Source organism: Drosophila teissieri, chromosome 3R (genome assembly GCF_016746235.2).
Source record: "Drosophila teissieri strain GT53w chromosome 3R, Prin_Dtei_1.1, whole genome shotgun sequence".
NCBI lineage: Eukaryota > Metazoa > Arthropoda > Insecta > Diptera > Drosophilidae > Drosophila > Drosophila teissieri.
Window position 1 is genome coordinate 14,881,584 of NC_053032.1, and position 14,254 is coordinate 14,895,837.

At 43.8% G+C, this 14,254-nt stretch overlaps 1 protein-coding gene across 1 annotated transcript; it reads right to left on the reverse strand.

Moving 5' to 3' along the window:
- Positions 1 to 2,398: 2,398 nt before the first annotated feature.
- Positions 2,399 to 10,392, reverse strand: LOC122618873 (homeotic protein empty spiracles). The gene is made up of 4 exons (XM_043795468.1): positions 10,111 to 10,392; positions 8,689 to 9,642; positions 3,526 to 3,683; positions 2,399 to 2,944 (listed from the first exon to the last, which is right to left on the reverse strand). Exons 2-4 carry the CDS (start codon positions 9,566 to 9,568, stop codon positions 2,399 to 2,401), a joined length of 1,584 nt encoding a protein of 527 aa, XP_043651403.1. The 5' UTR covers positions 9,569 to 9,642; positions 10,111 to 10,392.
- Positions 10,393 to 14,254: the final 3,862 nt, after the last annotated feature.

Here is a 14,254-nt window from a genome sequence, read left to right on the forward strand (position 1 = left end):
GCCTACGCCGTTGCCAGCACGTTCGTAGTTTGTTAACCCTTCGGCACCCCATGGGCGAATTATGACCCTCTCAAAATAAGTTAAAAGGTTACCTTTCACAACGCTACATATGTAGATTGCTAAAAAATTATTAATAACATTTATCGAATTGCTGCTTGCAATGACAAAGCTTTAATCACTATGTTTCTAAGCATTGAGTTGCTCTATTTTACAAACTGGAACTTATAGATATATAACTGTCAAAAGTACTAAAAACGAACTCTTCCCCAAGTGATATTTTATACTCTTGATATGAAAGATGTACCAATCCTTCATAGCTTTTATGTCATATGCCTTATATCTTAGAGTTTCTTTGAGTAACGCCTATGCGAGGTAAAATATTCGATATTTGATATATTCGCGAACTTTTACTTGCCGCCTGAAGGGTTAATGCCGCTTCTGTGCTGTTGCAGTTGCAGTTGCTGCTGTTGTGCCTGCTGCTGTTGCTGCACTGCAGCAAGTGTCAGGCCCTTCAATCGCCGTCGCCCCCACTCCTTTCACCTGTCAAATTTGCAGTGCCTGGGGAACTAATGACGCCCTTAATATGCTCCAAGTGGCTTGGCTGAAAGCCATTTCCCTTTCGCTTTGTTTTCAAAGTCATCGCCATCGCCATCGCCGTCGTCTTTGTCTTCGTCATCGCGGCTGGCAGACACGCCAAAATCAAACGAAAGGGTTGGCCCACGGAAAAGCCAAGAAACGCAGGTGAAAAGTCGATTATCCAATGCACTTGATAGAGACCAGGAACTAACTTTGGATAATACTTGAAAGTTAAATGTGCGAAATAAAGTATTACAGTGTCAGATCTAGAATTTGGAAGTAAAACACAACTGCAAGTATATTTATAATTAAATATTAATTATAAATTAATCAGAAAAACATAAAAGGTGTTCTTAGTATAATTTTGTTGAACGAAAGGGTGGAAGCACTAGAGCCTGTTAGCTGAAATGTAATATTCGTTCGCGATTTTCACTTACCACCTTGATAGTTGACCAACATGACTGGTAACATGTGGACAAAAATGCTACAAAACCTACAAAGCTGCTATCTAATGAAGGCACATATTTGCCAAAAAGTGCAGCTATCGAAGGGGCAAACAAAGTGCAGTGCTTGGCGACCCCGACCCTCCATTCTGAAGACCACCCTTCATTGCTCTGGAATTGCCACTCGAGTGGCAAGCGGCTGAGACACCTGCAACTCGCCGTAGACAACTTCATTTTGTGGGTCGAGTCGAAACCTCATAAATTGGCGGCCCACAGTGGAAACGCAGAGCAAACCGACATATATAATTGCATGGGTGGGCGTGGGCCCATTCCATCTGCAATTAAGTAATTCTCACATCGTTTATGCAAAATACGAGAATTTTCCAGGCATTCTGGCACTCTGGTGGTGGAGGAAGCTCGGCTTTTTTCAGCTTTTTTCAGCTCTGGTGTTCTGGTGATTGCTCGCGTGCAACCTCAACACCCTTTGCTTGTAGTCAAGTGGCCCATAAATTGTTGGCCAAGTTTTCACGGTGCCCGCCCACTTTTCGTTGCGCTGCTTTGACAACGGCAATTACCTTGAACTTTCCGCCGGATCGGCTGGAACTAGCCTGCCATATCAAAAGAGCGGGGAATTTATTTATATATTTTGCATTTTTATTTTTCGGCCTGCCATCGCCAAGGGGTTCATATATTTTGGGCCACTCGGTGATCTCCTGCCGTTTTGTCAGTTTAATTTTGGGTTTAGCTCGCTTTTCGCTTTAAATGAGCCCAAATTGTCGGCCCATATGCATATAGTCGCATACTCGTATGTAAGCCCGGAGCTATTTTTGCATAGTAAATACATATATTTTATAGGCAATCAATTGCATTCCGAATATCAATTTTTGCCATCAATTTTCGGCCTCTGCTAACTGACATTTATTTTTGGCCGCCTTATGAGACCGTAACTCGTAATTGTTGATTGCACTTTTTACTGTCAACGTTTGGCACACAACAATTTTCGCCGGGAATGAGGACTTCCATCAACAACTCAATAAAGGAAAAGCCTTGTTAGCGCGTTTTTCTCCGTTTTGGCCCCTTGATTGGTTATATTTTGGCAGCTGATCGATCGATAGTTGTTGTGCATTGGTAATGAGTTTGTCATGCAATGGCACAGAGTTTGCCAGTAAATGGCCATCATATGTGGAGGGCATTTAGATGTATTTAGATACTATAATTCCACATTTGTATCTTCAAAAACTGGATTTCTTGTATTTATTGGACTTGTTATTTATTTTTTAAGTAGTAAACAATTAAAATTAAGCTATACAGTTGACAAATAATTTACATGAAGTCAAAGGAACACAAAATAGCGGAGATAGTTGATGGCCAACTATTAGTTACTGATTTTCCCGCTCCCTTTCCCGCTCCCGGGACTTTTCCCGCTCCCGCTCCCTCTCTCTTTCCCTCTCCCTCTCCCTTTCCCGCAGATAGAGCTGCTGCTGCTGGATGAAGTGCTGCTGCTGCTGCTGGTGCTGCTGCTGCAGATGGTGCTGGTGCTGCTGCAGCAACTGGTGCTGCTGCTGCGGACTGAGGGTGGCCGCCTCACCCGGATTCTGCTGCAGGAACTGCTGCTGGTGCTGCGCCAACTGCTGCTGGAACTGCTCCCGCAGCCGCTGGTGCTCCTCCGCATCCATTTCGCTGCCGTAGTCGTCCATGTCGATCACCTCGTCCTCGTCGTCCTCCTCGATCTCGTCCTCGTCCTCCGGATCCTCTGCATCCTCGTAGCTGTGCTGCGACCCGTCGTGCTTGGCATCGTCCTCCCCATCGCCACCGCCTCCGCCGCCGGAGGAGCTGCCCTTGTTGCTCTTCGTGTCGCTGCCATCGCCGCCCTCCTGCTGCATCCGCTTGTGCTTGGTGCGTCTGTTCTGGAACCACACTTTCACCTGGTGGGCACACAAAACGAAGATGTATTCTTTTAGTTTTATATTAAAGGTTAAACAGTTCAACTGTCCTTTAAAGTGCACATTTATTTTACTGCTCTACTATTCGCCATCTAATTGCTCAATTAACATTTAAAGCCACCATTTTAGTGACCAGCATTCTAACCCCTGTCTAGTATAAATAGTTTCGGTAAGCAATTGAACTCAGGGAAGTATTTTTGGGGGAGGTTCTTTAACCCTTCCATTTGGCTTCTTGAGTTTTTGTTCTCTCTTTTTTTTGGCGAGCCGTAAATAAGTTTAACGAGTCCTTTAATTCTATTTACGGCCTGCCTCCCAGCTATGCCTCCCAGTTATGCCCCCGAGGGTGCACAGTCAAGTGCCCCGTGCCCCTGCGCAGCTCTTAGCCCCTGGAAGGCCCTCTGGAAGCGCTAATAACTCAGTAACTCCGGCACTTCTTGGGCTAACGACCAGACGACATGCAATCACTTAGCCCCTAACCGAAGGGGTTAAGGGGTTGAACTGGGGGTGCTTATTGAATTTGATGCGCATTAAGGGCGGCCGCCACCCGGCGTGGCCCATCTCACCTGGGTTTCGGTCAGGCTGAGTCCCTGGGCCAACTGCTTCCGCTCCGCACCCACCACGTAGTGGTTCCCCTCGAAGGCGTGCTCCAGCTTGAGCAGCTGCGTCGGCGAGAAGGCGGTGCGCACCCGCTTCGGCTTGCGGAATGGCTGGAACAGGAAATCTGCAAGAGATCGGGAGTCAGTTGGAACTTTAATGGGTGCTGATTGGGCGCCAACTTTCCAGTTTTATTTATTTTTTCCGGTATAAGTTTTGCTAATATTTATTAACGCTATTTGAAAAATTTATAATAATATCAACTATTTCAATAAAATTAGAATGTTCAGGGAATAATCACTAAATTTAAATTTTTTAGCAACATAAATTTACCTTAAATATTTAAAATTAGGAATGTGGGTTTTCTTGTTCTTCGGTACAAATATGCACATGAATATTTGCAGTTTTTTATTTAAACAATTATGTGTGTAATTAAATGTTAACGACACTTAGGTATTAAAAACCTACATAACGATTTTTGCATTATTAAATAAATAAGGCAATTGCCTTGGGGCCGCCTAAAATATTTATTGAAGTGCAATGTTTACATAATACTTAATTCGAGAAAGTGAAAATAATTTATGAATCTACTTATTTAACAGGCTTTTAAAGAGCTAGTAAGCAAGTAAGTACTTAGGTTACCACGAGTAGCTACACTATTTTAAATTGAATTACCATCGAATTTATTGATTTCATATAACATTGTACTCATGTACCCCATCTGAGAGGCGGAGATGCGGCATCCTTCGCTGGCGGCTCTGCCAATTAGATGACGTTGTGCCTCAAATTGTTGATTATGAATTCCGCGAATGCCGCGGGCAAAGATGCCGCACACAGTGGCCACTCACATGTTGCACACGCTCATTACAAAACAATAAACAAATTTCCAGACATGGCCCGCCAAACACAGCGCAAAAAACACAAAAGGCTTCTGGTTCGTGCCGCTTTCGGCGCTGTGTTTTTTTCCAGCCATGTCCAAGAATCGCTGATAAGGCCAAAACAATTGGCCCTGGCCAAGAGGAGCTGCCTGTGCCTTTCCTCGGCCTGGACGCCAAGCCGAACACTTTAGCGCTCCTAAAAGCCGCCAACGACGCCTCTTTGGAGGACCGAGGACCCATTGTTCTCCCTTCAGCCGGCACAACGTGATATTTTGACGTTTATCACGATTTCTGGAAGACCAGATCCCCCTACCCATCCCACATCCCAGTCGCAGTACCAATCCCAATCCCCACCTTGAAACCATGTGCAGCCTGGCTTTTGCGCCTGCGAGTTAACAAATTTTCAATTGAGCCACAATTTGAATATTGATATGAGGCAGCAGGCTACTGTGCGAGATTCGACTGAGATTTCTGGTGGGGCACAGGTATGTGCTGGACAATGGAGCCCTACGAAAGTTGGAGTACGCGAGTTTCAGCTCTATGTATCTTATAAATCATATTATTAAGTAGTGCCTACTTCTTGTTTGCTATCATAAACATTTTCCCTGTATAAACCGTACAAACCTGTATATTCTTATGGGTTTAAAAACAATAAATCTATTTTCAGCGTGGATATCTATTTATCTATTTAGAAAATACATTAATTAATTGCCCTATATAATATACATTCGTTTTTGTATCAATGTTGATATTTCCTGATGATAAGTATAACAAAAAGAGCTAGCATAATCCTGTGGTTAACAAATTTCCTGATCGTTCTGACTGCCCCCAAAACTGTCATCTTAACATTCAATGTCTTTCAATGCTGCCAAGTCTGATCTCCCTAGCCAAACATTGAACCCAAACCAGACGTGTTGTGATATAATTTAGTGAACAAGCCTAAGCTGGAGGATCTTTTGGCTGCCGCAAGGTGTGCCAATTACAAAATCAATATTGTTATAGCCAAAACGAATCGATTTCGGAGGCAGGAAGTCCGTTCATAAAATGCAACACAACAGAAGCTAAGCCATTGGAAAAATAAACAGCTAATAGGGAAAGGATACAAGGAGAAAGGGCGCGCAGCCATTAGATACAAGATACAACCCCAGAAATGTATCTTGTGACTCGAGCATTGTGCCTTGTTAGCACTGCCGGGCTGGAAAAAATAATAATAACAATGAAAAGGGAAGAGGGAAGAGCGAATGGTATGGACTGGGAATGGGAATGGGAACTTGTCAATTCGACACTTCATAAATGCAGCCTCGCACCATTGATGGCCATGTATCCACGTATCTGACAGATGCGACTGACTCGGCGGACTGACTGCGTGCCTGGTTTTTGCTATGAACTTGACAAACGATTGCCAGGAGGTAGCATCCAGAGTGATCTAGTTCGGCTTCTTCTTTTTTTATAGCCCACGATCGCTTGACATTTGTTACATTTGACAGCTAACAATGTAGCTGCAAGATACAAGATACACGACTGTATCTTAGAAGAGGCTGTATAATTGATAATGCCGCCGCTCACAATGGCCACTTAATTATTTTTTCTAGCTCCGCAGCAGCTCTCAATGAAGTGTGTGTGTAGTTTTTCCCACTTTTTCCTTTTTTCTGCAGCTTTGTGGACACAAAGGAAACCGCCGTGCGAAAATACGCGCAATTGACAATTAATTGATGTGTCCGCTCTGCTGGCCAAGTTGTTGTTTTCTGTTTTCTGTTTTTTTTTTTTGGTTTTTGCAGTGGCTCACACCCTTGTCAGCTGTCATTTTTTTGTATATGTATAGAGGTTCGAGAGTACCTTGTTTTTTAGCCCATGCTCGAAGTGCCGGATCGTTTCGTTGCGTATCGTTTCGATTTCGTTTGTTCGACTGTCCTGGCCTTTTTGTGCGCCCTATTATTTATCACTTATGTGCAATTGTGTTTGCTTTCTTTTTTATCGAGTTAGGGCTTAATTTTTATGCTCTCATGATTTTTTCATTAATTTATTGCATTCCTCGGATGTCCCGCGTCCGAGGACATTGACTCGGAATCGATAATTGAAATCAAATGAATTGACAGACGGGGATGATGTGATGATGTTGTGATGTGATGATCGATTTGACGGGAATGGCCATTTGCAGTCGGGATGTATGAATGGAATTCTGTGGGTTTGTTGGGATAATCGATTTGAACAGGGGAAATCTGTGTTCGACTCAAATGGTCACTTATAAGAAGAAGCTCTTATATTAACTACTTTAATTCTGATCCATAAATTTTAGTCGTGTAAATACATATGTACGTCCATTTGTAAAAATTGATATTTAATTGAAATATTTAAATTGCATACGATACCTATCAAATTGAATAGTAAAACTAAATAATACAACTTTAATATTAATTAGAAGATACATTTTAAAGAGCGATAATAATTGTTAGCTTCTAATTCCTATGCCTTACGAAAGGTAATTTCAAAGCAGCTTGTCCAATTACAGTGCCCTCTATCTAAGCCTTCCATAATAAGGATCAGAACCTTGTTAATTCAACCCGTTTTCCCAGAACTTCAACGCTTGCATTAGAGGGCAACACCCAGAAATTGCAGCACGTGCAAGCTGAATTGAGTTACTGACGTATCATCACCGTCGCTATCGCGATGATCCCCATTATCTCCCTCCAGATCGAAAAAAAAGTGGAAGAAAAACAAAGCCATGTAACCTGGTATTACTCACACGAGTTACAAAGCAAACGGAGATGAAAAACATTTACAATTAATGAAATCGTTATGCGAAACATTGACATTTCATGTTCATAAATCAAGCGAAAATTACAGGCGGCGCGGAGAAAAGTGAGAAAAAAGAGAGAGGGAGCGGCGGGAAATGGGGAAAAGGTGAAAAGGTAAAAAGGGAGAAAATAATGAAACGGAGTACAACATAATTAAGGCGTAACGGGGATACATGTACACTTAAGCAGGTGAAAGGCGTGTGAGTGTGCCGAAAATGATTATTATATTTAACCAGCCAAAAAAACACGGACACCAACATGGCCTGGAAATTCAAATGGTAATTATGAGAGCAGCGAATGGTAGGAAAATGTGGTTAAACCGTAATAAATGACAATGTTTGTTGAGATGCGCTTTGCCCTTCTTTGCGTGGCTCTTCGCTTCTATCTGGCAGTTTTTTACCACTCGTCGGTTCTTTGCTTGGTTGCCCCAAAACCTCAATTAAAAACGCATTAACATTTCACTGGTTGCACTTTTCGTACGTTACTCATACGCCGCATGGGCCCGCCACACGAGCAACTGGCGCCGTCTGTTGGCCATTAATGGTAATTTCGGGGAAGAGAAAGAGTATGAATAAAGTAAATAAGCGCTAAACACACACTCACACACTTGGCTGGCCATTTAGGTACGCTGCTTGACCTAACGATGTGTGTAATGTTGTTTAAACAATTTAATTAAAATGTAATTTGTTTGGAAATAGTTATCAAAATGGGTTCGGTTCTCTGCCCATTCTCCTGCCCGCTCGCTCCCATTCTCCGTCCCGCTCCCCCTGCTGATGATGATGAGCCCGATACACGTCTAATTAACTTGTAATAAATGTTTGCCATTTGCTTATTTAACTTTAATTATATGGAGCTGCGCGGCAACAACAGCGATAACTGAATAATTGCTTGATTGGGGTCCTCTCTATTATAATGGTGCTGTGCTTCGAATATGACTTTAGGTGTGGTTGTGGATTCTTTTTCTCTTCGCCTCGCAGCTCTCAACGGCCATTTGAAACGGCTATAATGAGTGTGGAAAACTCGTTTAAGCGAAAAGAATTCAGCAAAAGGGGGTTTCTGTCTGCAGAAGAAGAAACCTACTTTTAACTATCATTATATTCTATGGTTCTAATTAAAACATAAATAAATATCCATATGAGAACGATCGTAATATAAATTAAATAATCAGTTTTATGGATGTTAGGAATTTACTATCCGAGTCGAGTGAAAATTGAATTAAGAGATATGGATAATTATTGATTTAAACTGTGTTTAATATTAGCACAAACATATTGCAAATAATTGTTAGCTTGCTATGCATTAAAATTACATTTTTCAAATTTTAAGAATTATTTTAAGCGGCTTAATATGTAAAAATACTGCCTGCTAAACCAGTTATTTTCTCTGAACCGGTTAAATTATATAAAATATTGTAATAAACAATAGATCCATTTAAGATATTATAAGATATTATACTTACTGCCTGGAAAGCGTGGAAAAATGCGTCCGTGTCGGCTGAGCAGCCATGGGTACAGCGGATAGCTATCCCGGATCAGATGCGGCGCACTCCCGAACGGATGGTGTCCGTGGGGCGGAGGATGTCCCGGATGCGGTCCGCCGGGGAAGATGCCAATTGGAATTTGGCCGGGCGGCAGATGCGGATGCGGACCATGTGGCGGTCCAGTTGGCACGGGCGGAAGTTGCTGTTGCTGTTGTTGCTGCTGCTGCTGGTGATGATGGGCCAGTGCAGCAGCCATTTGGAACTGGGCGGCAAAGAACGGCGGTGGCTGCGGCGGCGGGTGGGGCGGACCCGCCATGCGCACCGCCATGGCGTTCGGTGAGGTGCGGTTCCCGATTAAAGCTAGATTTGGCGCCGGCAGAGGCAGCGGACGGATGAGGGTTGGAGGATTGCCCGCTCCCAACGGTGGATCCCCGGACTTCGGAGTATTCCCCGCCGCGGGCGGATTGCCTCCTCCACTCGGAGGCGATGGCGACCGGCTGACCGGTGATCTCTGCGGACTGCGCGATCTGTCCAGGGAATCTCTTCGGCGGCAGTAGATATATCCCCTGGGCGTCCGGCGCCCACTGTTGTTCGTGTTCGTCGGCGAAGCGGGACTTTCGCTGCGCGGCGGCGGCGAGGATATCACACTGACCCTCAGTGGAGCCGATCTCGTCGAGGAATCGCCCACAATCGAGTCGATGCTGAAGGCCAGCTTGGGCTTGCTGCCCGCGGAGGCGGAAACGGTGCTGCTGGCGGAAACGGAAGTCGAGGATGCGGCCACCGAGGAGCTGCTGCTCACAAAAGAACTCGTCGGCGCCATGGGCAGCATGTTGAACGTTTGCCGGCCGCAGGTGACCATTTGGTAGGGGTTTCGTTGATTGGAAAAACAAATGAAACACTTTTCCGCCTCTCAAACTTCTCGATTCGGAGTCTCTGCAAGTCGAAGTAGATTATAAGAACACTTTATTTTCCTTCGTTTCCATTTTGGATTAGACTCCCTATTGACCGTATCTCTAGTCTCGCTATTGTTTTACAATTCGCAGGAAAAATTGTCAATTTGTTGACGGGATAAATCTGAATTTGTGATCAAATAAATATCAATTACTCCAAGTGAATATTCAGCTGAATCTTACTTATTTAAAGGTTGTAGGTTTAAAATAAAACGGTAACAATCCGGCTCAAATCAAAGGGAATGGAAATTGGAGCCTTTTAAAAAATATTTCTTTACGGGAAGAGTTTCTTTACTATTTTCCTACTGAAATTTTCTAACAAACTGACCAGAAACGGAAACGGAAAAGGGGGTGTACTGATCGAAACTCCCAATAAATGGGCTGGGGCTATGGAAAAACGATCGCGTTCATCGGCTACTGGTTACTAGATATCAGATAAGCACACACGCACTGTTTTTCCGATCAGATAGCTATAGCTATATAGCTACGTAGCGTTGTATCTGCGATGCTCCAGCGGTTGGCATCCGTCGGCGTGACATTGATAAACTGTAACTGTAACTGGAGCGGCGGCAACGCGGCGATTGGAGCGTGACCGTACCGCTTCGCTGGACGATTGACGGCGGCGATTGACGGTTGGCGATTGACTATTGGCGATTGACGGTGGCGTTGGCGGTATGGTCAGCGGTCGGCGGTCAACAGTTAACGGTTAACGGTTATGCCGGCTACCCGGTAACGAAACGATTGCGGTGGCCGCGCTGCGATGATGATGAGCACTGTCAACGCCATTAGCATTATGGAGCGTCTAAAGGCGTCTAATTGTAGGCTCCACTTCGCCGCTCGTACCCTCTCTCTCTCTCTCGCTCTCTGGGCCTCTCTTTCTTTCCTGATTTTCGGCGGGGGCGTCGGCGAATCGCTGCGTGGCTCTCACGCTGAGCGTTTTAGCTCGAGTGTCGCGTTGGAAAAAGCCGCAAAAAGTTTGTGGGGCCAGGTCGACTGCTTCTTCTTCCTTAGCTTGTGCTTCCAGTGCAGCAGTACAGCTGGCGTCTCGCTCGCACACGTTGCTCAGTGCGCCTGCGCCAAAGCAGCGCAGCAATAGTTCAGTGGCTATTCCGAAAACCTGCTTGGCTCCAAGTGGAGCCACCTCCTCTCTCGCTCGCTCTCCCGCTCTCTGAGCTTATAGGTGTGTGGGTGTGTGAGGGCCCCAATCTCTCTCTTTTTCTCTCTCTCTCTTTCGCTCTCTTGGCCATTTTTCGCACCAGTTTATGACAGCGAAACAAACAATTTGCGCTAAACAAAACAGCATCATTAAAGCGTTTGTGGTTTTAGTGCCAAGCGGGTTGGCCAGTTTGATGGGGTGGAGGAGGGGGAACGGGGAGGGGTGTACCCGAACAGTGGGTAAGAAGTAGGGGTTTAATGATTAAAAGTAAATATTATTTTTTATTTTAGTTTTCGAAATAAGAAGGAATATTAGCATCTAAAACTGAAACTCCCCCTTTAATGTATGCAATTATAGATAATTAAATAAAATTCAGCGATTTCTATGTACTTAATTTAAATGATATATTTTATTTGTATTTAAAACATCATGCAGTTATGTATCTTATTTGACAACATTGCTTTTTGAAGTATGAACCTTAACCTCTCATCGGCAAGCGTTCTTAAATTGAATTTAAACATTCAATTATTTACTATCTACCTAAAAAGAGTTAAACATTTTACATAACTCATAAGTGGTAAATTAACATTTCCAAACCGATTCCACTGTGTAGCGGGATCAACGTCATCGCTTATATAGCTTAGACGCCCCGTCGGCATTGCTGGCCATAAACCCCCTGCCCCTCCCGCCGCCCCTAGTCCTCTCCACCATTCTGAATTGGCATCTGCATCATGTTGGCCAAAAGCATTCGGACACGAAAAGGGGCGGTAACTTGGTTTCTACACCTTCGGCGAGCTGCAACTGCGCGAATCTCACAGATACAGATACAGCGGGCAGGGAAGGCAACGTATCTGCATCTGTATTTGTGCGTGGTCATCCGAGTATCTGTATACCCATCCCTATCCCCATTCCCATCCCCATCACTATCCGCATCCTCATCCTCATCCGCTGGCTGTGAGTTGTGAAAATAAACACCTCGTTAAAGATGCAGGAGGAGGCATAAAACATGCAGCGCCAACTTCGCAGCCTTCTCATAGGTAAATACATGCGATTCTCCTCCTTTTGGCCATGAATGGATATGGATGTGGAAGTTGGCCAGAAAGGAGGCGAGAGTCGGCAAATAAATTGACGTGCGCTTGGCTGGATTTGTATGCATCTAGATAAGGCCGTTGCTTGTCGATGGAGCAGCAGTTTTGCTGCCGCAGATGCACCCGAGTATCTACACATATACATATGTTTGTATATATATATAAGTATATATATATATCTGTATATATGAGTATGTGTCGGTGAGTGTGGCACCTCTGGGTGCGGTAATTGTAATTGGTTTTTGCTCTTTCCCATCTCTTTTCCAGCTCCTCTGCCTCACGTTTCTGGATAAATCATTTAATTAGTCAGACAATGAGCTGGGACGAGAACTTTATGGGATGCTCCATCACCGCAAAAGGTTATCGATCGGCAATCAATGATTTTGGGGGCGTAGTTTTTGGCATTTACCGCACTTGATATATGACCAGAAGGAGGGTCCCCAAAAAGATAAAATGCAGCAAATGCCTGCTTTATCAGCTCACGAAACGCGATGCAAGTTTTGGGGGCTTCTTTGGTAGGTGCAAAAACATAGATATATTGTTTAATTCTTGGGTACATTTTGCTAAATATTTGTACACTTTTTTGAGCTTTTTCTTTGAAGTAAAATAATCTGAAGGTACAATTATGTATATTTTAGAAAATTATTTATAATATTATTTTCCCTTTTCCTTAATTCAACATATAGTTGATAGTTTAATAACTGTTTCAAAAACAACATAGAATTTACAATAGCATGGTTATATTTACTTAGAAACTGAATAATCCTTACGTTCTGTTCATCTCAGTTAAAAATAAATAACAACTCGTATCTATATAAGAATCAAACAGAAGAAGCAAAGCGCCTAATTTGCCTTACAATTGAGCTTCGGTTTATCTTCTAATGACTGCCCAGTAGCAATTATAATGTTCTTCGAATAAGGTTTACTTAGCATTTAAGCAAACTAATTAAAGTCGTCTAATATTAGGTTCTTCCAGTGGAAGCATCCTCTTCCATAGCCCACTTTACACTGGTGATTTTCTGTCCCAGTCGCTCTGCGTATGAAAATGCAATCCACAAGACGTTTCCATGTTCCACAGCCACTGAGCGAGATAAACCGACTGCTGGCGTTCATTGGCTGAGAGCAGTATCTGTGTGGGAGAGAGCGGGACAACTGTAGGTGACAGCTGCTAACAAGGGGTTGGACGCTCTGTTCCATTGGAGTGAGCGGGATAGTAAAGGCAGGGGAGTTGGTCGATAAGGGAGGGGAGACACATCGTATAAATCCACTTCATTTAATAATTGCCAACGAGATGGAGCTCATTATCACGAGTACTTTGCACGGCTTTGCCAGTTTCCAGCGCGGGGGGGATTTAACGGGAAATGGGGTTTTCAACAAGGGCGTTCTTTGTGGGCAGGCTGTACTGTATATGGTTGGCTCTTCTTCACTGCATTGAACATTTTGCATCATCTCAGTTTTTAAAAAGGTTTACTTGTAAAATATTCAAACTTTACGCGTCTGGGTGTTGAGCATATCCAGGAGTATTTAAATAATTTCTGAAATGCTACATTACGGGTAAATCATCACACGTCTTTGGGTTAAAATAACATTTAAATAACATTCAGGTGCCAGCATTATTTAATCTAACCTAATCATTTTTGCTTGCTGGCTAGGCATGTCTTTCCAGATGTCCCCATCCCCCTTCGACTCGCAATTATTGGTTGGAAATTAATTGTGGCTCGATAACCCTCCTCCGTTCGTCCATCTGCCAGATATACAGATGCAGTATCTCAGGCACACATGCAGAGTAGCTTAGCATCTGAGTATCTGTGAGCGCCCTCGCCTCGTTAGCGTTTTTATTGGACCCGCAAATGGAAGCCCACGGTGCTGATGATTCCGATGCTGGGAAATCTGATGCGCGATGATGGCGACGGCTTTTCAGTGTCAATTAAAACAGCTTCTCTCGACGATCGAGAAGGGAAAGGGGGGCTTAAGTGACAGCTGGGGGTTGGCGACGGAGATGGATGTTTAGCGAATGGATAATGGCCACCAGGGTTGGCCAGCCAGGAGTTTCCACCACCACTACTAGCAGCGAACAGCGCTTCGTGTTGACACAGCTAATTGGCTTTATTTGTTTTAATAATTGAGCATTTTCGGCTGCGGCCATGGGCACTGATTTAATTAAAAATTTCCAGTGCCAAACGAAAGGGTTTCCTTCGCTCAATCGTGACACTTTGTGTTTGTCTGGCTGAAAAGGAAGCTTAAATTGGGTTTTAATAAAGCGGATTTAGGGGGTGATATTTATTTATCTTCGAAAATAAATGAAAATGAAAGGCTATTACAGGAACTCACGCTAAAAACCTAAAAATATT

Excerpts from the sequence above, each read along its gene's own strand:
- LOC122618873 (XM_043795468.1), bottom strand. The coding sequence starts at position 9,568 with ATGGTCACCTGCGGCCGGCAAACGTTCAACATGCTGCCCATGGCGCCG. Across the intron at positions 3,684-8,688 it reads TTTTCCACGCTTTCCAGGCA|ATTTCCTGTTCCAGCCATTC; the intron begins GTAAGTATAATA and ends GATCTCTTGCAG. Across the intron at positions 2,945-3,525 it reads TCAGCCTGACCGAAACCCAG|GTGAAAGTGTGGTTCCAGAA; the intron begins GTGAGATGGGCC and ends TGTGCCCACCAG.